Source organism: Pieris napi, chromosome 4 (genome assembly GCF_905475465.1).
Source record: "Pieris napi chromosome 4, ilPieNapi1.2, whole genome shotgun sequence".
NCBI lineage: Eukaryota > Metazoa > Arthropoda > Insecta > Lepidoptera > Pieridae > Pieris > Pieris napi.
Genome location: NC_062237.1, coordinates 10,880,734 through 10,908,319, shown reverse-complemented (window position 1 = coordinate 10,908,319; position 27,586 = coordinate 10,880,734). Strand labels below are relative to the sequence as shown.

Sequence of the window (27,586 nt, the reverse complement as noted above, 5' to 3'; positions counted from 1 at the left end):
CAAAACATTCATGAAATTAAACATTGATGAATAAAATTGAATAATATTTATCGAATTATCACTATTTTGTATGGATAAAAAGAAGGAGTGAGTCCTCGGACGCATAGGCCAATCGAATGAAAGAGAAATATATTTGGCGCAAGCGTACAATGAGCGCAATGGGACAATGAGCGTAACGGGACAACGAGCCATGCTTTTTCGTGCGTTCATCGATTTATTAGACATTGTCACGTAGAAAATTAATTCATTATCACCAAAAGTCTATGTAATTTAAGCTAAAACTGACTGCCACTGTTCAAGCTAATTAAGTAATCAATATTTAATAAATTGTATTATGTGGTAACCCTGTTAAGGGATGTATGGAATGCGTTTAATGAATTGTCTTAGAATGTTTTACGTAACTTTATGTAGTAGCTTGTTCTCGCCATACTTGACTGGTAATAGTTAATCTGAGCTTTCAAATTTGGAATGGGGAAGTGACCTTTCATCTTGCAGCTGTTTAACATTAATTGTTATAGAACTTGCGCTATTTGCAAAGCAGAGTTCATTGGATTTTTATTACAATAGAGCTTTCTACGTTTTCAGATAAATAATTCTTCTTCCTTATATAATTGTATGTTATTTACAATATGTAGGATGTTATTTATTATTTATTACAGCACATAATGCATTTTATATAGTAAAAAATACGATATAGTTTTTATTAAATACATTACAATTTGAAAATAAATTTTACAAAAAAATACACTTCCAATATGAGCTTTTACTAGTAATGTGTAAAAATTCAATTTTTTAAATATTTAAATTTCTTTATATATTAAACAAATTAATACGCTGGTTCTAGATACGTAATAAATTATGCTTTTTAACAGGTGAGCCAAAAAGGCAAATTACTGTTAATTAACTGAAATTAACGAATGATTATGACAACAAAGAATTGTTGTCTGATTAAAATGGTTCTCAGCTGCAGTTTATGAAGATCTGTCTGGTGTCAAGGTCGTAAGCCCTTTTTGTTGCGACCGAAGTCTTACACGCTTAATGAGGTTTTCATTGTTATTTATTTATCACTTTCTATGTGCGCATTTAACATTCGCTCGAACGGTGAAGGAAAACATCGTGAGGAAACCGGCTTGCCTTAGACCCAAAAAGTCGACGGCGTGTGCCAGGCACAGGAGGCTGATCACCTACTTCCCGATTAGATTAACAAATGATCATGAACAGTTACAGAAACCTGAGACCCAGACCTAAAAAGGTTTAGCGCCACTGAATTTTTTATGTAGGTTAAGAAAATTGTAATTACTGTATATTTGATTGTTTTTTTTAGTTACATGAATAAACATGGATAAATATAAAACTAAAATATATTAAAAGTTTGGTCTCGGGGACAGTACGCTGTGAGCTAGGTCTACCACATGTTTGATACCCATGGTATCCCGATGATGGAACTCGAAACTTATCTTTGATTACATAAAAATCTAATTTTTTTAGTTGCTCTACATCCTAAAATCCTTTTATTTCAAATACTTTACATTTTAATACATTTATATTTCTAGATGATAGATAGATCCTTTCTAGGTATCTGTGTGCTCTTTTTCCCAAAAGCCTCGTTAAAATTACGCTAATTCTGTCTTCACTGTGCCACTCTCCGCCATGTACCTGCTGTTTCCTTAATCTCCTCTTTCTACCTTCTAAATTGACTTCCTCTTTTGCGATTACCTTGTCCACCAGTTTAATACTTTCTTGCTTCACTTTTCTATTCCTCTTCACATAAGTTTATTAATGTTTATAATGACTTCAGCTACCTATTAACGATGTATTCTTTATTTCATAAATTCCTCCTCCCTAGCATTTAGCATTGCATTAGATAACTTACTTGTAAATTATAGAACGAGCTCAATATATTATTAAGTTCATTCTAGAACCTGTTATCTAGATAATAAATTGCTGGAACACGTATCATCAGGTTCATGTTTTTTTCTAGCGCTTTCCGCTCGATGATTTACTTTTGAGATAGGCCTGTAGCTGGTCGCTTATTAGTTCTTGCTTTTTATTTGTTGCATTGAACAGTAGGCAGGATGTAACAAGAGCTATGTACATGATCTAAATAGCTTACGTTGATATTAAAAATACCTTCGTATTATCCACAGTCGTGATTTCACCTAAATGGGACTGTTGTATGTCAAATCCATTACGTTTAGTACGGGTGATATTTCACTGTTTAGTACGTAAGTTTGAGAACAAGTCAAAGAAAAATTTGATACATAATTTTTTTGAAGTATTTATTTTAAAATACAACAAAGAGTATACATATATGATGATTGAGCCCTTACGGCCCTTTAATAGAACCTAATATTTGGAAATGATAAGCAAAAACAAAAAACTTTTTTTTATAAACAACAATAATTAAAATTGTCAATTATTAATAATTAAAATTATGCATCACATTTTCATCATGAAATAAGTTATAGAATTGAAAGATATGTTTTATAGTCTCTGGTTTAAAGAAAATTGGTTAGCTTTAACTGCACGTTTTTCCATAATTAAACGTTTTGATTAGCCCAGATCAATACAGGTTATTATGAACAGTGGCTTTGGCCTTTGCCGTTCACAATAATATATTTAAATTTCATATTAAAATTGATTTCAGTTAGATAAATTGATAGTGAATGTTATAGAGCTTTTTGAGGTATGTTTCTATTAAAATATAGTTAACTGTTTTAGATATAAATCTGACATATACTCGTGAAAAGGTGAGTTGAGTTTTGTGAGTACTTATGGAAGAAAGAAAACATTTATTTGATTAAAGTACACATACAAAAATACAATCACAATCAGTTAAATATAATTATAAAATCCGTTTTACTTTAAAAAACAATAACCTTCCAAAGTTCTTTAAAAGGCTTCGATGAACCGATAGATCGGACGGGTCACAAGGGGCTTAATTAATGTTTTACAGCAGAGACACTTCCTAGCTTCAAGGAAAGAAGGTCACGTGAGCCGAGCGAGGTGGACGACGCGACGCAGCGTGAGCGTGGAACTCGCGACGAGGTGCGTGCAGCCCTGCGATTCTGTAACTCACTTTTCGAACTCACACAGCGGTTTTCGCATCGGCGGTCACTCTCAAATCAGTCGTGAAGCAGTCATTTTATGATTTGGCATTCTGAAAAGGTGAGAGCTTGTAGTTTACTGTTTATCAGAATGCCAAATCATTACACATTCACGTTTATTGACACTATTGTGTCAAAAGAAACAAATGAAGAATATACTAATTATATCCTTTTTTAAATACATACTAAATATTTGGGATACCCACAAGCAGAGTAAAAAATTACTCACGCGTTTTATTTTCCAACTGTATTCTGTGCAGGTTAAGTACAGGTTGTGTTAGATGCAGATAGGACAATTGTCGCATCCGCGCGCCATTGTTACAGTACATGCCCTTAATTGCGCTCAGGAATAAATTAAAATAGAATGCTATCGGCGCACTATGATACAAGAATCTTGGTGTATGAATACAATATTCATTATAGCGGTACATTTTAGGGACATACACCAATATTCATCAATGTTAATAAAGGTATGTTGTTCAGTTTGCCATGACGTAGCAATATAAGTCTTGACTTGTTTAAGCTATCGCGGAATATGCTTAAAAGGAGAACATTAAGAATATCTATAGCGCTAAATCACCAGCATCATAAGCACACCCCACATACACACTCTCACTTTCACACCATCACACACAGCCGAATTAGGTATTATGTATTTAATAATTTTTATTGATTTATTCCTTACGTAAATGTTTGAACCTTTTAGTGTTCAATATGTATTCCATCTAAGGCTATATGTTTAGTATAATTGTTTTTGTTGTATATAATTTGTGTAAGCTGTAGGAATACGAAATAGATAAATTTAGTAGGTCATAGTTCTGGATGTCCATAGTAGCTCCTGTTACACTTTGAAATCGATTGTCCTTTTTAATTTAATTTCTTCGTGTTTTTTATTTAAAAAATATTTAATGTTACTTACTAAAGAAGCAATGGATTTAGTAATTATAAAATTAGTTTGTGTTCACTACGATACGAAAAACATGTATTAAATTAATATAATAATTAGGTTTGTAACCCCCTCAATACACATGGTCACATTTCGGTGTCAATTTTATTTTTTTAATGCACTTGACAATTTTCTGTACTGTCAGCGATTCTTGATCCATTGACACGCAAGGTTTTTACAATGCTTACCTTTCACAGTCGCTCTCTTTATTTCTGAAGGTCGTGTTAGAGGTGCCGCACAACAATCTTGCCGAAGACAGGGGGTCTTCGGCAAGCCTCTGCGCGTGAGTGACAGTAAGACCTGTAAGGGCCTTTACTTGATCGGACCAGCGATCCCAATCTTGAGAACAATGGTTAACGACTTACCACTGCTAATAATAATTAAGAACATGAAGAATGTGATAGACCAGTAGAATGAATTAAATTATTCTTAAACTAGGAGACTCGGCCAAGCGTTGCTGTGGCTAAGGTTTCTGTTATATTACATAGTAATATACTATTCAAGGGTAGGAGATCACCAGTCACGGGGACCACCATACTTTTTGGTGGTTATGCCATTACATTGTAGCTTATGTGAAACGTTGGTACCTACTTTCGACACAGAGCCCATCTGTTTGAATTGTGACTGTCAAATAATAAACAAATAATATTGCGGATATAAATTAAGAAGTTAGCTATCCTATATTTTAAGTTAGATCAAACTGCACACGGTGTGCAAATAGAAATTGGTTGAGTAGTTTAGGAATCCATAGCGGACAAACAACGTGACGCGTAATTTATATATATTAAGATTATGCATTTATTTATACCAACATTGCTATAGTATATTTACATTGGAATTACGTCTTCATTACTGCCACAATAATTGATATTATTGAATTGTTTTTTAAAGAAGAATTAAAATAAAACATTATTACACTCATGTATCTATAGTTAAAAAAGAAGCACTAGCCCACACACTAGGAATCCATGTTTCGTGGGCAGCTAATCACTTCTATTTGACACATTAATAATTTAAGATACTTTACTTAATAAATACTACATAATACTTATTTATACATCGTAGCTAGAGACAACTGATGACCTTTCTCGTTTCATCCAAACTAACAAAAAACTTGAAAATAATAAATTTCAATATAACTTATAAGTGATAATCATTTTACTTAACCTACTAATTAGTTACAAATTATTACAATACTCGTACACACAACGATCACGATTTTTCCGGACTTAGCAAAACACCATAAATAATCAACTTTCTGCACTTGATTTTTTATTTTATTCCCACGTATTAAAGTCGAAAATAAGATGACTAATATCTTAAAATACATCATTCTGATACCATCAAAATACTTATAAAAGATTCTAATAACTAAATAATACTGACGACCGATTTTCAATTTTATGACCTTGTACCAAGTTCCCTTTTTAATTACAGAAAACAATTTCGATCCTTTATCTAAAGCGAGAATGACAGTGTCATTACGTCAAGGTGACATTAGTGACATGAGCTGTTAATAGGTATATTTAGCGGTTAAGCCGTGACCTTAGCGTTTAGGTATATAGTTCACATATAATGTACATAAGTCACGTTTTCGCAGAACATATAATATTGTTTGATTTTTGAAGTTAAATACTTCTTTTGGGGCGTTAGAGAAAAATGATCAGAGTAAGTTTTTAAGATGTGCGCGTCACAAAAAACCGACACCCTGAAGTTAGGTATAGTCGACATTTTAGTTTTTTTGAAGTTATACTTTTTTTGGCGCGTTAGTGAAAAATCATGAGAGTAAATTTTTTCTATTGTTTTTTCTACAAACGTAGAATCAGGCGAAACTTGTTACGACAAAGAAGTATAACTTCTAACCCGTGTACATAAGTACATACACGTTTTTTTATCGACATTTTATTAGTTTTGTACATACAAATATTTATGCAACAAAACAAAAGAAGAATAATTCCTAGCTTTCTCCGGCTTATCATATATAATCTAGAACAGTATTTTTTAAACAATTTACATGTAACTCTCTGAATTTATACCAAAAGGCATTTTCATTTTCTCAAACTTTCATATACTTTGCTCTTGATTTCACATTGGCCATATTTTAAGTAGGCTAACGTATCAATATCAGTAATAACGCAAGTATTACAACAAAACAAATTAAAATACCGCAGGTAGCAATACAAGTTTCACGTGGCTCCAATTTAAACAGCTTGTTTACCGCGCAACGACTACCAGTATAAAACAATAACAAGCAAAATGAATGTCTTATAAGATAATACATTTTCTTACACAACCCTAAAAGAACAAAACTGATAAGTTGCGGGGGCAAAACAGGTAGCACGCACACACGCTCACATGACTTGTGACCGCGTATGTACAATAGATATCACCTGCAAATATCACGCACACACAGCGAACGCGTAATAAATCTGCCTAACACGAACGAAATGGTCCACTCACACACACGCAGCTCACCCGAGTCACCTCCACATGCCGGGTCGGTCGCTAGTGACACCACACTGTTGCATTTTCACCTGTTGAGTGCTAGGCGTGTGTGACGTGAGTCAGAGCTCAGAGGCTCTCAGTCCGCTTGACTGTTTCGCGCGCTTTGGTCGCATATTTCATAAACATTGAACGCATTGTCCACGTGCATTCGCAAGTGATAAGTGAGATCGATGCACGAGTGTTCGAACTCGAGTGTAAGACTGTGTTTCGTAGTGTTTTTGGTGACCCTTCAAGCTGTTTCTTTCGGACACACTGAGGAACATTTCGGCAGCGGAAAACTGCATTTGGAAATACCTGAAAGGTATGTTTTGCAACTTTTCCGCGTGGAATTCGGTCCAAGTTTATCGTTCAAATGGTATGTTTGAATTATTTATGTACGGTTTTATTGACGAGAGAAAACTGTTTTGTGGTGTTGTAAAAATATTAATTACTTTTCGTTAACCAAGGTTTAATAGTTTTAGAATGAGCGCAACTAATTTTTTGGTTGTTCTTTATCATTGGAATTTTATTATTACGGAATTTTGTATTTAAGTACCGATTACCTGCACCTCATCTTGAAGTTGTAGGGCTTTTGGAGGAAAATTATTGTCTACTTGTAAATTTGTTTGGGTAACTGAGAAAGCCGTTTTCATTTAAATTATTTTTTATTATATGGTTTAATATGAGTTTCCGTAGTAATTGTTAATTAATTGAAACGTTTAAACGATTATTTTTATTAATTATAATTATTACAATATATTCCCTTTAGTATCCAACTAAAAACAATCAGTTTTATTTTCCTATAATAAATTCCATTTGAAATACTATCACATGAAAAAGTTTTTATTTTGTTCACTCCGAACGTATAGGTATATATTAAGAAGGAAATGTCTAAATTAATATTGATTTTCCTTAACATCGACTATAAGTTTACTTTTATTAAACTGTTAAGAAACCAGGAAAATCTTGTAGTACCTAGTAGGGTAGGGCGGGGCTAGTTGAGCAATTTTTCACTTGCTTGGATATAGCTCCTCAATGATAAGTCTCAATGAGTTGTTATGTGTCCTGATGGATTAGTAATTTATCCCTTAACAAAAGTGTCCATAGTATTTTTTTGTAACAAGTCCAATATAATAGCTACAGATGTTTAAATGCAGAAAGTCAAGTATGCTCAATGTACCCCATAGGTGGGGTAAGTTGAGCAAGGGTATGGGGCAAGTTGAGCACTAAGAATGTCTAGGCCAAACCATGGGTTCTATCTTAACTTGAGATGTAGTAAAATATGTATTAGACAGTCAGCTTTTTATTTATAGTATTTTATTGAGAGAACAACAAAATTTTCTTTGTATAACCGAAACTAGAATCAACAAAACATGAGCATCCATATCTATCCATTACTTCCGATAATTTCTAAAAAAGATTACCAAGGCTGGTGGGTTCGGGTTTTTGTATGGATAGCTACGATTTTTTTGTTTTAAAAACATCATCAACCATTATTTTCCGGCCATCTTATTTGCAATTCAGTTGGGTGGAATTTCAATGCCAAATTTAGCAGCACACTCTTAGGTAAGGCGATGGTCGTCTTTTGGAGAAAAATTCCATTTGTAGCAAGTATTTTTTCAAACAGTCCTTCTGTGAGGGAGGATATACTTCCCTCGGTGTTGTATAGCCCATAAATGAATCATCACCTTCATTTAATTTATTTAAAAGTCAACCAATACCGAATTCTTTAGCGGCGGTATTCACACTTTTCCCCTCATCGTGGACAGCCTTTGCAGCATTATTTAAGTATTCAGTAGTGTAAGAACATCTCCTCCTCTTGTAAGCATCCAAACAAAAATAAAAGAGTCATTACTCATTAGTTTTTTAAGTCGTGGAGTTAGTTGAGCTATAGTTGCTCAACTTACCCCAACCCGGAATTTTAAAAGAAAAGTGGGATTGTAAAAAAATGCCTAGAATTAGACCCAAATCCTATTTACAAATCAAAAATACAATAATCTTCTGGAAGATTAACACTGTCCTGATTGGAAACAGAGAACATTTGACAAAGACAGACGAAAACTTGCGATAAACAATGTTTTTACTTTTTGGTCACAAAATAAACAAAACGCCGTGACACTTCACTCACTCGTCGAGCTGCCACTAGCTATCGTGCGATGATTACCCCTCCTACGACTCCTTCTTTTCGCTATTTGATACTTCCGCGTAAGATGAATAGTTTCCGAGATATTTCGATTGCCCAACTTGCCCCTATGCTCAACTAACCCCGCTCTACCCTACTTTTCCTTTCGTAAGACCATATATTTTTGTACTGTACATCAATCGAAATAATTGATATAATTGGGTATAATTATCCTAATATCTGACACTTTAGTTGATCCGTGACGAGTTTCTGACGTGAGTGATGGCCCATTACCCCATTATGGGTCATTACTGTCCCTAATATTTCAAATACGAAACGTCTTCAAATAGATTTCCAATTATCCAATTCTCGCGAGCAAATATTTTTTAACGAAGTCAGCTAGTACTGTAAGGTTTATTTTTTATATTACTTAAACTTATAAGTAAGGTAATTAACAGAAAATTTTTATATCAGTAGTAGCCTATTACTTGTACTTTTTTATTGTTATTATTGAACAAAAGCGAAATACTATTATTGATTTAATCTTCCAGTAAGGCCAATAATTTAATAATTTACATTGGACATCACATTTTAGCTTCACTAGGGGTTCACGCAATTTAATGATATGCATCTCATTCAGAGCAATATTGTTTTAAGTTTAGAATGATTTACTAATGTAAGTCTATTGTACAATTAAATTAGAGAATTAGAGAATTATCACTAAATAAATTCAAAGCCCTCGTTAAACGAAAATTAATCAACAAAGCTTTTTATAAATTTGAGGACTACTTAAATGATCCTAATCCTTGGGATTGATTTGCTCCAGTTCAAACAACTTGTATGACAATACGTGGCGATTAATAAGAGTGGCGGAAAGTTTCTTGCCAGTTCTTTTTACCCGCTCTACGCCCTTGACTTGCGAACTGGTAGTAAATGTAAATTTACGATTAATTTAACTTGACGATTCAAAAGTGTACTTGGTTACCCACTTGAATAAAGATAATTTGAGTTTGAGTTTACAATATATAATCGGAGTTGAGAAAATTTAAGCATTTGGACAGTTCTTACTTCGAAAACATAAGCAATATACATAACACCCGCCGTAACAAGGTTACGTTATTGAATGTGATCTATTTAATTAGCTATTAATATATACTAAGAACTCGCTGCTCCCGCGAACTTCGTTTCGCTACTATGATTTTTTGTACTTAGCTTACCTTTTAAGTGGCTACATACCAACATATGCTATGCTATCTCATAAAACTCTCATTAAAACGGATTTTTAGGTTTTTAGCAATATATTTTGCGATTCATTTTTATTTATATTAATAAATACAATTCTAAGTATTAAAAATCTCCATTCACGTTTAGATTCTTTACGCGAAGAAATAAAGTTTTCAGCTTAAGCTTAAGTCGCTTTGTAAGAAGAATTTATTTGCAAAATATATTTTTAGAAGGAAAATGAAAAGACGTTTCCTTAGATTTGTATTCATAGACATAAAACCATCAGAAATAGGCCAAAATTTGTGTCTGAGAATGTAAACCTTGAATTTGGCAAATATCAATTAGTTTCTCAGCCAAGAAACAGAGAGTGCGTGCACACATGCGATGGAAATCATCGTGATAATCAGACATATCTTATAGCTACAAATAATTGTCCGCTGACCCAAACAGTGCGTAAAGCCCTCCTTCTAATAATCAGCATCATCATCATGATGCATTAGAATCATATCAGCCTATTTATTTGGACGTAGGCCTCCTCCATGTTCCAGTATGCCCTGCACTGGCCTCTCTGTAACTACTGGGAACCAAACTCCTTTACGATGTCGTCAGTCCACCTAGTTGGTGGGCGGCCGCGCGGTCTTTTGTTCTACCGAGGTCTCCATTCAAGGAGTCTGCAAGGATACTTATAATAATTAAAAATAATTTATTATGTTATACATAATTGAAAAACAAACGAAGTTAATAGAAGTAAGTTACTAAGGCTAATATGATTATCAGTGGCGCTACAACCTCTTTAGGTCTGGGCCTCTGATTACTGAATCTGTTTCATGATAAATTTTCATACTAATAGTCAAGGAGCTGATCTGCCTCCTGTGCCTGACACGCTGTCTACTTTTTGGGTCTAAGACATGTCGGTTTCCTCACGATGTTTTCCTTCACCGTTCGAGCGAATGTTAAATGCGCACATAGAAAGAAAATCCATTGGTGCACAGCCGGGGATCGAAGCTATGACCTCAGGGATGAGAGTCGCACGCTGAAGCTTCACTACACTACTAATATTATTTCAGATAAAATTATATTTATTATATTTCGTATACTAAATCGATTACTGTGGATAGAAAAGCTCATATAACTCATATATGAGCTTTTCTTTACTGTTGTGGGCAGTGTGTATACTATGAGCGAATACATAGATAAAAACAAGTGTAACAAAATACAATAGATTACATTATATTTATGCTGATCTAATATTGCATTGTTATTTTTGTTACATCATTTATGATCACATCTTAATGGTTGTTTTATATAATAAGTGTCACAACTAAACAGTTACAATATTTATAAAGCATTTTGAATCTTTAGCGATGTATTTTAAAAGACTAATAATAATAGCCTTTTTAATCATACTTTTACATTTAAACATGTTTTTTTTCTATCTTCTTTTAGGTATCTTTTTTGGCAACGACCTCGTTCAAATTCCGCCATTCTTCTCTGCACTAAGCTACTCTCTGCCACACCTATTGTTTCTTTAATTTGGTCTATTCTCCTTCTAAGTTGTCTTCCTCATTTGCTGTACCTTGGGCACCAGTTTAGTACTTTTATGCTCAAATTTTCTGTTCCTCGCCTATTTCCATTTAGTTAATTTGTTTTTATTGTAACATCTCTTACCTTAGGTGCCTTAAAGCTGTATTATTTATTTTGTCTCTTCTTTTCTTGCCTCTCATCGTTCATCGATCTTTGACACACTTGTAGCTTTATATTCTGCGCATTAGTAGGCGCCCAAGTTTGAGATCCATTTGTTTGTATCGAGTATTGAAGAGCTTTCTTTCTCTTATAAAGACTAATTAAGCTTAACTTGATATAATACAATATTTAGTCCTTTTATTAAACAGATTAACTTTGGTGTACTGTATGTAGCTCTTTAGTAAAATCAAATATTCTTAGGTAGGCTATAAATATTAATCACGATTGCCCCGGAAGTACCTCCCTGTCACGCGTGACACGCGTCACCTTTGTCATACATATTTTTGGTATATTATGTACGCCTGGACTTGAATAAATTATACTTACTGTATGGCCTAACGCAACTTTTATAAATTATCTTAATCACCAATACATTGGAACGTATATAAAGAAATACAAGTTATACATATGTGTCCTTAAAATTACTTCATAAATAAAAATGTTATTAAAGTAAGACTAGAAAACACAAATAAACAGAAATATACTATAACTTTTTAAGAGCAGAATTGGCCTAGTGGCTTTAGCGTGCAACTCTCATACCTGAGGTCGTAGGTTTAATCCCCGGCTGTGCACCAATGGACTTTCTTTCTATGTGCGCATTTAACATTTACTCGGACGGTAAACGAAAAGATCGTGAGGAAACGATCCTGCCTTAGACCCAAAAAATCGACGGCGTGTGTCAGGCTGATCACCTACTTGCCTATTACACAAATGATCATGAAACAGATACAGTAATCTAAGGCCCAGACCTAAAGGTTATAGTGCCACTGAATTATTTATTTTTAACACACGAATAGAAGGAATATTAATGAATATTAAGGCAACAGAAATATTATTTCATTAAAATATAAACAGGGAATTATAGTTTTAAGCCAATTTTAAATTTTAAATTTATCGAAAGATTGCTAGAACCTTCGGAAAAGTTTTATTAGTGTTGAAATATCGTCCCATAGGTTTTTACCAATGAAGCTTGCATTACTAGGGTTTTATATAGTAATCCTATATCAAGTTTATTGAGTGTTAATAATGCCTGAGCGCGGGTTCAAACCGCCCAGTATCATATTCCACCACATTTTTGTAATGTAGATTTTATTGCAGATAAATTTCATCAAAGATTTTTTTTGTATACATTTTAATTATTTATTTATAAGTAATCTTACATAACACATATGCATATTTTAAAGAAAACGCTTAGAGAATATACAAAGCCAAAACAGATAAGATTGATAATAAAATATACGAAACAGAGAACATTATTAGTACATTAATATATTAAAAAAAGTAAACTAAAATGAATCAAATTCCATCTTAATATTTAAAAAAAACTAAATTGTTACTACGTCAAAATCTGTTATAACGACACCGAAGGGACTACACATATTTGGCCGTAAAAAACGATAGTCGTAACAGCCGATGACGTTGTTATTAAGTACCTAATACAATTGAATTCAGCCGGGACCTATGATTTTGGTCAATATAAGCGGTATGTTGTTCTAAACGATGTCGTCGACTATACTACTAAATAATAACCGTTCCCCTTCTAGTAATAAGGGATTTAATACTCATATACTTAACATTTGCGTTATCTCATCGCAAATAAGGATACTCTGTAAAAACACCAATTAGTAACACACACTCTCTAAGAAAGTGTCGTATCCATACTGAAACTTTAATCTAACAAGGGTAGGTAACTAATTTCGTACCTCGGTTCTATAGTTTCAAAGCTAAAGTCGCAAATACAATATGCAAGATGGATATCGGAATTGCTGTAAAAATTGCATGCAGGCATTGAAGCTAGTTTAATGAACACAAATAAGTTAATTATATGCAAAGTTTTATCAATTGGTACTGAACAAATGATTAATTAACATAATTATTGAGGGCTTGCGATAAACTTCTTATTATTATGTATTTACATCAACGTAATTTAGGGAATATTAACATGTAATAATTTAAGAGCAAGGTTGGCCTAGTGGCTTCAGCGTGCGATTTTCATATCTGAGTTCGTAGGTTTGATCCCTATCTGTGCACCGATGGACTTGAACGTTGTAGGAAAACATCGTGAGGAAACTGGAGGTACTGGAGACTGATCACCTACTTGCTTATTAGACTTAAAAATGATCATGAAACAGATTCAGAAATCCGAGGCCAAGACCTAAAAAGAGGTTGTAGTGCCACTGATTTTTTTTAAATAATTTAACGGGCAAATATGTGTCTATCCTTTGCTCTACCCACCATGCAAGGGTATACAGGGGCAGACAAATATGCGTCTTCTGGTGGGTAATAGTTCACTGACTCTCTTACCTCTCTTAAAGCCTCCGAAGAGATTGATTTAAGTTTGCTTTAATGTCGAATAAAACCCCATTAGAAACGAACAGTTAGACACAATGTTTATGATCCAACAAAGGTATGTAAAGCAAGACATTCCTCGGTGCGACGCGACCTCGACAGCCCACTACGCAGTCTGCGCACGCGCCGGAGCATCCGCGTAGCCTCACTGCACTACCATATAAAACGACATATAAATAGAATGCCCTGAGTTCAGAGTTCGGTTTGGGTTCCGGAATTGAGACTCGACTGTATCCGTTTTTGAATTTGATGGGTTTCATACCGGATGGCATCGCACTAGGCTAACACTAAGAAAATGGACATTAATAGTGACAAATAATTAATAAAAATAACTTATAGAAATTATGACTTTATTATAACAGGAGGAAAATGGGCAGTAGGCTCACCTGATGTTAAGTGATATCTTCTTTTCTTCTGCCTTGACGTCCGATGCTGATCGTACGTTCGAGCCCCGGCTGTACAACAAAGAATATTTGTGAGCAATTAATACTTTCTCATACGAATAATAAGCAAACAAACACGTCTGAGATCTCAGAATCGATGTGTCAGACTCATAAGGCTCATCACCTACCTATATGTAAAAAAAATAAGAAAATTTATATAGAAAGCTAAGGCACAACCGAGGATGTAGCGCCAATGGCTTTTTTGGTTATATATAGAAAATGTGGACGAAATTTTAGAGCATCTTGATAAATGTTGAATGTTTTTTGAACCGTGAATAATCCATTAAACTGAAAATTGTGAAATCTGAGCTCGTTTTTTTGCCGACGTTCAGAGGTCACCGGTGCACTTCAGACCGCGATAACCGCACGACGTGACTAAAACAAATACAACTTTAGCATTTGACGTTACTTCTGTATCTATTTTATTGATTACTAGCTTGATTATTATTTATTACCACTGCGACCTGGTTTTTACGTTTTCCGTACAATTTTCAAATTTTTCTCTCTATAAAAACCTGCTTTAGAGTTCAAGGAATAATGACAAAAAATACTCCAATTGGTCTAGCCGTCTTCGAGGTTTGCGCTTAACAACATACTTTGCTATTATTTGTTTATATAGATTTGATAGGGAAAATAGGTGATCAGCTTTCAGTCCGCCAAAAAAGTACTTATTACCCTTTTACCGAATCGAGTTGACTTATAGACAGTTTTGGGTAAATTATTAATCGTTAAACTTAACCGATATCCTATTATTATAAGATATATAGGTAACGTATATAAGAGTTTAAGTATAGCATACTATACGTATAATTGCTATTCATTTCCAGTGAGGCATGGCCACAAGTGTTTCTCTCTTCTAAATATTATTTACAGATACTTTACTAGGTTAAATATATGAAACTAAAGTGCGTAATGAAGCTATAAAAGTTCTGTAGAACCAAGTCAGGATTTTGAGTTGGTAACGGGCAACATTGGGGGTCGCGACCGGCAACCGGCCACACCGACCGCACTACGTGACCGAGCGATGGGAAGTTGCTACGCATTTATAGTTTCCTGGTACAAATTATGCTTAATGGCTCAAAAAATAATTTAGTCTTTGAACTAAGTTCCATCCTGTATTATGTGTGTTTTTCTTTTTATGGTAATTGTTTTGATATTGAATCTTATTTATTTGTACGAATAATATGAAAAGGTGGTCTGATGTGTTCGCTAGTAAAATTTCTTCTATGTAGAACCTCCTTCGTTCAACTTCTCTTATGTATTCTAAATTTCACACTACCTAAACCATATATAAAAGAACATTTATTTATTAGTAATCATAACAATCAAATATACAGTATTTACAATTTACTTACCCTTCATAGTAATAATAAAAAAAAGGGTGCGTGTACGCGCGTAAGATTTTATACTTCTTTGGCATTATTAAAAATAGTTTTTGATTGCATGCAAATAATTAATTACAATTAAATAATCAAAGACTGGAGTCATTATAGTCAATAAAGTTCATTTTACATATGAAAAATTAAATAAATAAATATTTATTATTATTCCCTTACATTAAGTGTAACATAAATTATATTATTATTCGATGTTGTTTTTAAATTATGTCCAATGCCGTAGCATCTTCCGTGGGCAACTTCATTCTGTTAATTTTGTGTCACGGTGCGCGCGCATCGTAAAATTTCACTCTCATCAATTTTTCATAACGCGCCTAAAGAAGTATAACTTCATAAATATTTAAAAAGTAATGAAAACAAAGTTAAAACATATTTAAAAAGTTTGGTCTCTGTGGCAGTGTACATTTAACGCTTGCATCATTTCCTCGCTGTATAAAATATTTCTTGTGTATAAATAAGTAAAATTAACATTTTACCATTATTTGTCTAAACAATAGCGAAGATATTTTAAAAAAGAAATGGTTAAAAAAATGAGGATGCTCAATTAGGCAGTTATTAAGTTCGGATGTCCGTTATTTAAAAATGTGGTACATATATTAAGTAAATTTCTCGTTATAAAAATAAAAAGTTATTTTATGACAACATAAAATCATTGTTTAAAACGAACTTTCTAAAGGCAATTTAGGGTAAAACTTAATTACTGTTTTATAATGAAACATTCTCGCAACTTTGCCTATGTCTACAGACTCATTAGTATTCAAAAAATTTGATCAAAAAGAACTTACTTGTCTTATGAGCATAAAAAAAAAAAAAATATAGCTTATATATAATCTTCGATCTTTTGTGTAGCACATCTGTAGCCAAATGACACATGTCAAAGAACTAATGTTAGATTCCAATTCGATTCGAGTCTAATTTCCATTTGCCATGATAAATGCATAATGAAACAGATCTAGGTATGTTTTTTCTCCGTTTTGTTACAACATGTTAACCATAAACCTTTGAAATAAAATGAAATAGGTAGCTAAGAACATTTTAAGTAATGAATATATTATGATCAAAAGCATAGATGGACTGGAGTATCTCATATGTTAATATTATATACATTTTCTGGATTTGCGTAGGATTACCGTAATTTTACGGATTGGCTAGTTGAGTTCTTCTACAAGTATAAATTAGAAAAATTCAGACTAATTAAACTACACGGATTCAATTTAAGTTAACAAAACCCGTCGTGTAAAGGTGAAGAGTGAAAACGTTATTTAACGGTTAGATACGTGTAAGCATTTAAAATTTTCTATAAAAAAACTTATATATGTACTTAGTGTTATAAACATTACGTAGTTTTTACAATTTGGACAACATGATAATTACGTTTCGTATAAAAAACATAAGAAAATCGCCCCAAATAATATGATTAGCCAAAATAAATGGTCAGTGAAAAAACACATCTCCCGAGTTACGGTACTTAAATTTATATATAAACAGCCTTATTATAAGCTCTCATACTGAGGGCATGTCAAATGGAGCGCAATAAAGCATCAGGTCGCTGTCAGTTTTGAGCTAACAGGAACATCTCAATGGTAATACGAGGTTGCGATCACTGTCAATATTATGCAGGACGTGACTCAACCGCCGTGTTTTGCATTTAACTCGAGATATACATAAATAATGCGGTACGCTTGTCAAAATTTCAAAATTATGACATAGAGGATATTGCCACAGGCTAACTGTAACGCGGGAGTCGGTTATGTTGATCGAAGTTTGATCAATTTGACAAGAGATGGCGCTGTTGCTGTCAATAATCTGAGTAATTTTAAAGTGCAAGAATATAATTTAAATTGTTTTTTATGTTAACGAGTTAATTACTGTGATAATGATATCAATTAAAATAAATAATAAAATCCTTTAATATATTATATATTTAGTACTTACTAGATATTTTAGCCAAATACTAGGCCTTGTCTAACTTAAACACAACTTTACTTTATCTCTATATTACTAAACTAAGACAGACTTAGACACTACATGACTGACCTTTATGACTGAATATCTTAAATGCTTGCTTAAATGCTCTTTGCTGTATTTCGATGTGTGAGCGGTAACTGGTAATGTGCTGAAGCTTTAAAAAATACGTTGTACTAAATACTTTAAAAAGCTATTACTTCGCATACACTAAAATTAAAGAAATATTTGAAAATTATAGGGATTGTACTTATACGCCTGATTTTCATTCTACACACTCAACTTTCAAATGTTTCGTAAGCGAACAATGTTTTACAGTAGTTCGTGATTCTGTCATTTCGTAAATTTAAAAGATCGTATCATTTAATAAAGAAAGTTAATAACGGTATCAATTATTTTTTGATCGCGCTTTGTTGGCTACGCTAAGCATTCTGCCGTTTTTAACTTTGGGCCAAAATTATGAGTTTTTAATTATGTTTTGGAGTATTGTTTTCTCTTTGTACTTTATTGTTTGTACCGTTACAGTCATAAGGTTTTACTTATGTTTAATGTTTTAGCATTAATAAGGTAAAGGTACCGTAATTAAATGCTTTTAATTGACAATTCAATAAAAATCGTCACGGTTTGAAAGGTTGAAAAGTCTGTAATGAATATCTGGAAGCACGACAGTGACCCCACTGATGAGCCAAGCAAAAAAGCTGGTAGTTTTTAAACCCTCACAATTTAGGTAGACAAAAATCACGAGTTTGAAGCTAGACTCAACATGAGTTCTGATAACTTTGCGAGCCATGAAACATGAAACATTTTACATGAAAAAGAAAACATTTTAAATGAAAATAACCTAACTTTAGTTAAGTTACATATAAATATTTTAGGTAATAATTAGAAACCTAAACCTAATATAAACAATCATCGTACACTTGTACACAAACCCCCTTAAGTTTTTACCACACTTATAAATTTTAATTTAACATTCTCGTCTCCAATAATAGATAAGCCAAGTTTTTATTGTAAGCGTTGCAACCCCTCTCCCCCTAATTTTTTTTAAAATTAAAATTAAAATTTTTGCTCATATTTTAAACCATTAAAGTCCGTTGTTACCCAGCTTCAAACAAAGAGTTTTATTTAAACATCTCCATACAACAACCGCCATCGCATAATTCGTTTCAATATAAAATGCGTATTCAAAGATTTATACAATAACTACCACAGACAAAACAACGACCAATAGAACAGTTCCAAATAAACAAAAGAGAACGTGTTAGTGACATTTTAAAAAGGAAAAACTTCTTTTATGCCAGGTTTTTATCGAAAGCTTTGGTATTTTCACGCATCAGGTGCGGGTCACGTTTCAGCATGAGACAAGTGGATTCCACTGCTTTGTCCCCGTTACACTCGATTGGATTTGGTTAGTGGAGGTCACCTGGTGGTTGTGTTGAGCACGATTTTGATCTTGCACTAATTATAACACGGATATTTGAGTCATCTACGTGGTATTACAATGAAGTATAATGGTGTAGACAGGTGCTTTTTTCAGTCAAAGTTCTGGCATTTTAAACATCTTCTTACTATTTCTTCGTAGTGGGTTCTTAATAGGGGAATTCAAGCGGAAGGTGATTTAAATTTATAAAGGCAAGGTGCAATTATAGCTTGGGCGAGTATGTAGACCGTTAGTTTGATAACAATTATAAATAACTTAACTCGTTATTATGACATTATGATTGTTATGATTATTATTATATGACATTTAAAAAATTAATTTGACATTTGCATGCCTGTTTATGTATGGCTGACTGTGCGGATTTTTTATAATTAATCAATCGAATTGTACCACTATCTTTGCAAATCTTTGCAAATAAACTGAACAATCAATTTTATTAGTAAAATTCTTAAAATAGATTCAGTTTAAGTAAAATATACAATACAACGTTTTTCTCGCTTGAAAGTGAACATTTATAGATTATTTACCTATGAAATTGGAGCTGTGAGGATATATATATATATTTGGACCACGAAAATTCAATATATCTTACTATGGAGATAAAATTCATTTAAATAAAATAAAAAATATTGTTAATAAAATCACGGTTCCTTGAAAGACATTTCATGGAATCAGGAGCGTAAGATGATTCTTCATGCATCAAGTGCGGGTCACGTCCACGAAATCAAGTGGATTCCGAAGCTTTTGTCCCATGAAACGTTTCGCTCCATTGGTTTCGGCTTTAGCAGGTTGAGGTGAACAAGTGGCTGACACGATCTTATGCTAGAGTTTGCGGTGAATCAATGCCGATATTTTAAAAATATTATTGTTTAAAGCGATGGTATAGTGGATAGTATCTAACTTTTTATAGGTTTTTAATTTAGCTAGCGTACTTACTTTAGCTTGTAGATTCTAGATTTGAGATCCAGCAAAACAATAATTCAACTGAAGGCCCATCTTGGCGAATTAATTGTTTGTCACTTACTATTTATAATGTAAAATATTATGATATAAATGTAATCAACTAATTTTCTACAAATCCCGGTATTGTATGCTTAAATATATTTTTATTAATATTTATATATTTTAGTAAAATGTGTGAAACCGGTTTGTATTATCAGCAGTCTTGTCAGGAGCGTGCCAAATGAATATGAAAATATTTATTATTTTATTAAGGTGTTTAATATTAACCCTCAGAGTAAAGAACAAAAACCTTTACACTGACTTTCTATGTTAATTAACGAAAATACTAACTTTATTTTACGTATGTAAACTTAATTACACAATAAGACAACACACGACAGGTTAATTATAGTATAATTGTGTAGTGAAATGTGTGGCCTTTTATGCGAACTTTAGATTTAAGGAAAAACTCGATCATTTCAATTAAAACAATAGTTACTTTTACACCTTTAATTTCTTAATTGGCAGTTCTAGAGTAAAATTAGGTTCAATATAAAATAATTATAAGGTATAAAACTTCGAATAGTAAATTTTATAGTAGATAAACTTAAAACACAACACAGTTAAAATAGTTTTAGTTACCAGCAAGTGTTATAGATATTAACGTTTTAGATAATACAGCTTTTGAATACTTAATATTGACGATGCATTAATATAAGTAACAAATATAGAAATTAAAACGGTATTAAAAGAGGTGTATAAAATCTATAAATATATCATTTATGTATTGGTTAAGAATTAATGGGTAAAAATAAGTTTAAATTAGTGTTTTATAGTAAAATATTAATATTTGTAATGATTATAAATAAATACAAGAAAGTACTGGACGATTCAAATATTCTTTTTCTACAATGCTACATTATCCTAGAGCCTTATAAAAGTATAAAACAATACATATCCAGCACTGTGAAGCCATGACATGTAATATATATATATATATATTTATTATATATGCATGTTGTCAAACGTTTCTCTCAAGAATACCGGAAGACAACACGAAACGCGCCAATTACGCCGTTAATACTGAAAATTTCCTGTCGCGACTGGTTCGTACAATCTCTCGGCCTCAGGTTTTGTACTTTTTAATCAAAACTGCTCGAATTTCGTGCTCTTTGAACTGGTTTGAAAGAGTCGCGGTAAAAACCACCGGAGATAGGGTTACCAGATATCAAAATGATTCAAGAAGCCGGGAGCTTAATGATGCTGAATTTATACAGATAAGGTTTTGGTAATTGACTTTTATAAATGTTACATCAGTTTGATATTTTTTTAAGTTTCACATTAAAATTAACATCACTGGGTCGAAAACGTATCCAATGTTTTCGATGTGTTTAAAACTGTTTCCTACAGTATTTGCTGTTTATTATTAAGAAATATATCATTTAATTGTAATTTTCAAGTCTGAATATCATTAATTAGAACCTGAATATTTTGCGATTTATTTATTAACCTTTGAGAATTCTATATATATATGTTATGTATATGTTAACGCCGGTTCTTATTGAAGGCGCATATGACATGCATATTCACAGAAAATGACATAGTTATTTTATATCTAATATATATAAACTAGGTAGCTAAATTATATTTTAGCACTGGCTAGTGGCTATATTGAAATGCATAATATTTGTTAGAGCTGCTTCTTTAAAGTGTGTTTTAATATAACTATAAGTACACCTATTCGGTCAGTTACTTAAAAAATAGTGATGTCGATAAAATTAAATTAACGTTTATTCTGTAGCTATTTTGAGACTATTGCTGGGGCAACCCTAGTAGCTATAGATCGCGTGTTCCGGATCAATGATTTAACCATTTTATTCTTGTTGCGTGTACTTCTATTTTCAAGGTGTAAATGGGATTGAGACTTGTAAAAAGTTCAATTAGGTTTTTTCTATTTTTAGGCGCCCAAGACAATTTCATCAAAAGCCTTCTTGAGAAAGTTTTGGATAAGAGATTATTTAGATTTTTAGCGTAAAAGCCTCTCAGACCTCAGAAGAATGCTCGCTGTACAGAAATTTTGCGCTGATGATGAGCCTAAAGACAAATCTTACTATAAAAATGGTACTGAAAAATTTTTCGAAGGTTATATTGAATAATCAAATCAAATTCTATCAAAATTAAGATTTTTCTATGTTAGCTTACGAACTTTAGAGCCCACCTATTTATAATACAAGATTATTTATGTTATACGGAAAATATATAATTTGAATTTATTTATTATGTACTAATAAAATCTATTTCTATAGAAAATTACCATTTATTTACAATTTTTAATTAAACGTTTCTTTACTTAAAATCGACTACACCAGAACAAAAGTTTGGAGCAGTTTTCCAACCTTTGTGCCATAGTAGCCCTTAGACTTTCTAAAGTTCTTATACCCCTAACATACATAATTTTTAATATTAAATAATTAAACTATTCACTTAAGAAGTAACTGAAATGATAGGTTTTAGGATACTACTAAATAGGTACTAGGAAATAGTGTACGAAACAGCAAGTAAATTTTCAAAACATAATGAAAAAATCTAAATTCAAATAACAAATCATTTTAGCTTAAAGGCTATTTTCAACTTAATATACAATTAGATTTCTAATCCTATATAATCAACGCTTGCGTTCTTAATTAAAACCGTTATCTAGTATTTATCAATAACTAAAAGTATTCTATTGAAAAAGTTTAGAAATAGATTATTACCCACTATAGTAAAAGTATTTTAACTTAAATAACCACTATTATCGACAGTGTATATACGATTATTAAAACAAGCGAAAAACCTTCGCATGTGTCGTGTTAAATTTATAGGTATTGATAAAATATAATTACACTTTCGAGTGCTGTACAGTAAATTGGATTAAATTTAGGGTGCGCTGAGGTCAAAAACCAGAGCGAAAGTAAAACCGAAGCTCAAGTGAGTGGCGGAACTGTGGGCGAAGGTGAACACATCCAAAAATGGATGATAAGTATGCTCCATATATTACGATTTTCAGAGCGAAATTGCGTCAGGACGCTTAGGGCTGTCAACATTGAGGAAGTAACAATGCTTATGTAATTCTTTTAAATATATAAGAATGTATTGTTATTGTGTAAAATATTCAAATCATTATCTAATATATAAAATTCTCGAGTCACAGTTTTCGTTGCCATACTCCTCCGAAACGGCTCGACCGATTCTCATGAAATTTTGTGTGCTTATTAGGTGTGTCTGAAAATCGGACATCTATTTTTCATCCCCCTAAATGTTAAGGGTAGTCCACCCCTAAATATTTTTTTTTATTTTTAGATATTTTTTTCTGTTTTTATTTTTTTATGATACAGCATTAAAAAATACATACAACCCTTAACTTTCACCCCTCTACGATCAACCCCTATTTTTTTATTATACATGATATACATGGCAAAACGACGTTTGTCGGGTCAGCTAGTATTTTATATTATTTATACATGGGCTCTTTATAACTGCATACAAATCTCTTTGGATATTCAGGTGATTGAACTAGTACAACAAGTTCATATCTAATAACGACATGTCATAAAAATCGATCTATTGCACTCATTGAACTAAAGTAATATCTGTCCCTTTCCATCACAACGCTAACACAATTTGACGGAATGAGACAATTTGAGGATTGTGTCGAATTAAATAGGAATGATGAAGACGGAAAAGCGTTTTAGACTAGTTCTGTATCAAGTCTCAAATAACAGTAATTTAAATTTATGAATAAACACATGATAACCCTATATTTTACGATCATGTAATTATAGTTATTAATAATTATTGAATTGTAACATGATATCCAATTAATATTAACTCGATTGCTTTGTTTACTACATTTTATAACTTCTTGTAAAATAAAAATACAATTGTTATGTTTCGCAAATAATGGTAATTAATGGAATACATATTTTTATCCCAGAATAATTAATTAAGTAATTAAGAGCGCGCATTAGGCTAGCAAAATTCATGATTACACCCGCGCATCTCCCTCCGCCCGCTCTAGTGACTAGTGAAACAACCATATGCCTGCGTTGCGATTCTGTAACTCACTTTTCGAACTCACACAGCGGCACTCCAACAATAAACTACAAGCTCCCTCCTTATCAGAATGCCAAATCGTAAAATGACTGCTTTACGACGGATTTGAGCGCGACCGCCACTGCGAAAACCGCTGTGTGAGTTCGAAAAGTGAGTTACAGAATCGCAAGGCTGAAGTTCGCGTGAGATGAGACGGACGATACAATGTTCCGCGGAACAAAAATGAAGTAAACGCCAAATGCTTTTTATTTTAATAACTGATAAAATATACAATATTTAAAAATATCGCTAGTAACAGCTCTCGGCCACACTAATGTGCTGTAATTCAATAATTTTTTGATCCATAATACTCGCCATGATTGAATAAAAACGAAACTAGGCAAAAGTTAGAGGTGACTTTGTGTTTTTTTGTATCGAGGAATTTATATTGTATTGTGTTTTTAATTTAAGTCAACCATTGCAATTAAAATGAAGGATCAATACATATTTCTTGTTTTTATTTCAAGCATCACATGCTTATATAAAATCAAATCTACAACGACTGATTTTGGTTAGGTCTTAAAGAGACAAAACAAATATAATAATTGTTTAACGTGTTATGTGATAAATAATCAGGGTCATTGACCTGACCTCTATAGCTAAATTGTTAAGTCATTAACAAATACGCATTTAACTTACAAATACGGATCTGTTTGAACTATCGACTCTGGCTTAAGTGGCAGTTTATACTTTAGTTATAGGTAATTAGGTATATACATACACTACATACACTAAGTGTTCAGTCGATTATGAGCAGGATGTTGCTTTTGCAGTTCTTGATAATTCCTCATAATAGCCCTTGGCTATGGTTAGAAATATATACCGTAGCGAACAAATAATTATTATTAGCTCTAGAAATGTTAAGCTACCTTGTGTTTATTTCAGTAATTCCAATTTTTTTAATTTTAAAAATCGAATGTCTAATTATTCATTAAAAAGTATTTAAGGAATGTTACACATTTAAGTACCACATATAAATGCTGTTACAAATAGGATGTATATTAAGCTTTTTTTATTATTAATTAAAGGATCATTTGGATGAGGAATATCGGTTTCTTACCACTATTATTACGAATACGTATATTTACGAATTATTATATTATTGATGAATTCAAAAGTATTTATCCTATATTATAATAATAGTATGTGCCTGTATTACGTTTTAATTTTCCAGCGCTCCTTTAACAAGTTTACCTTTACTTTTGTACTATTCATTACGGGTAGAACATTGGCACATATGGTAACCCTGGCGAGTATCCAATTAATTAACTGGCAATACCAGCGGTCACATTACGCATGCGCTTGCACATGCGGGTCGCTGACGGGTCGACTGGTCACTTCGTTAGTTTGCGATCGCGATTTTACGTCAATTAGAACCATTGTCGCAAATCTTGAGATGTAGGGTTGGTTAAATGAAATAATTTGTTAACCTTTGGCTTATAATAATATGTATTATAATAATACTTATTTTCTGGATAACAATAGATTATATTATTTATATAAATTGCGCTTTTCAGCCATTATGGTAAGTGAGACTTGATGACTGACAGATGACATTCACAGATTATATTAATTAATATAATAACAGATTAACAAATAATATGTTTAACTGAAACCTTACATACGAAGGTTGGCCGGGATAGAATGGTACAGGAGAGTGAGACAAATTAAAATGGCTACATTTGGAGGCAGCCTTTATGGTCATAGTAAATGTTGTACAACAAAATTGAAAAAGTTACCCTATACTAAGTAAGAATATCGTTTTGGGGAACTATTTAAAACGATATTTTATGTGTACTTAGAAGGCACATTGCTTCACACCTACCTTATTTCATTGATCTTATAGTCTGTGCAAAAAGAGAACTTCTTTGAGGTAGCTCCAGTCGCTAAGCTTTGTTGACAAAAATGTTCCGTTATTGCATTTTGACAGTAATCATCTTGTTACATAAATAAATAAAAATAAAAAATGAACTAATTCTAGAGTCTGTGCGGAAAGAGAACTTTCGTTAGGCCGCTGTAGTGCTAAATCTTTTTTGTTGTTGACAACACTGTTACGTCAATATAGCTTGACAGTACTCATTTTGACACTACATTAAAAGTATATAAATTTTGAAAATATTGAAAAATTGCGAAAATTGGAATGACGTGTGGCAAATAAGTAGTATATTAGTTTGCATAGCCGCCACGCCGCACCGGATCTCTTTTCGCAGACTACTTAGAATATTTAGAGTCGTCACACAATTTAATAAGTTTAGGTTCAGGATACGGAAGATATAGAGGCTGAGAAATACAGTTCATTAATGACTTCACCGACAAACCATGACAGTTGACGTTAAATGAAGCGTCACTGTCTCATTTACGAATGAAATATAGCGTGTAAAGTCGGACAATTTTGACATTATTCGAAGATAGATGTGTTTTTAAATGAGTATCAGGTTATTGAAGCATTCAAGTCTTTTTCATCCGTTTTCAAGTTGTCAAGCCATTAAATATGCTACCGATATTCCAAACTGTACCAAAAAAGGCATAGACGCAATTGTGATATTTTATCTGTGGACACGATGATAATATTTTATAAAAGATGGCGTGGAGAACAAGGGAAAATTAGAAACATTTTAATTAAGAATTGCAATGACAACGACATACATGAAATTATTGTTAATTACTTTAATATAGAGATCGACCATCATATATGCCGCGAATGTGACGAAGACGAATTCAAAATATATTCACACGCTATTCAAATTAAGGAAAACGCATAGCAAAGTTCATTGACACGAAAACACGAATTTTTGTGCAAGCCAAGCAAATGATTACTTGGTATTCCCACCAGCATCGGGTGACATGCGTGACCTCGATGTCGACTATTAGAACTGTCCACTAAAATATGCTTTTCTATTCAAAAGTCAACGACTATTGTGTCTGGCAATATTAACGTACTTATTGATCAAGGTCCCGTCAATCTCCATTTTATTATACTTTAATCATAATTATAAGACAAGTGGGTATCATCATATTCAGTATTCTTCTGAATTTCATCATCGGACGTCGAGGCAGAATACGAAATTCCACCCGTATCAACTCGACGTCCTCTGTTCAACAACTGAGCGTTTTTCAAGGCAGTTTATGCCGCGCACCACCACTTTGTGGAACCAGCTGCCCACTGGAGTATTTCCGAACCAATTCGAGTTAGGGTCCTTCAAGAAAAGAGCGTACCAATTCTTAAAAGGCCGGCAACGCACTCGCGAGCCCTCTGGCATTGAGAGTGTCCATGGGCGGCGGTATCACT

At 32.7% G+C, this 27,586-nt stretch overlaps 1 protein-coding gene across 4 annotated transcripts in view; it reads left to right on the top strand.

Annotated features, from left to right (window-relative positions):
* LOC125048742 (polyhomeotic-like protein 3) overlaps positions 1 to 27,586 on the top strand; it is a 223,046-nt gene that overhangs the window by 60,054 nt on the left and 135,406 nt on the right. Inside the window, exon 1 of one of the 4 annotated variants that reach the window (XM_047647593.1) lies at positions 6,540 to 6,859. The exons of 2 other annotated variants lie outside the window; for them this stretch is intronic. Coding sequence is in view for 1 of the 2 variants with exons in the window: in XM_047647594.1 (XP_047503550.1) it covers positions 6,862 to 6,913 (52 nt within the window). In the remaining variant the exon portion in view is untranslated. Of the gene's footprint in view, positions 1 to 6,539; positions 6,914 to 27,586 lie in introns of those variants that run through there. One more of the 4 variants, XM_047647594.1, reaches the window with a different exon arrangement.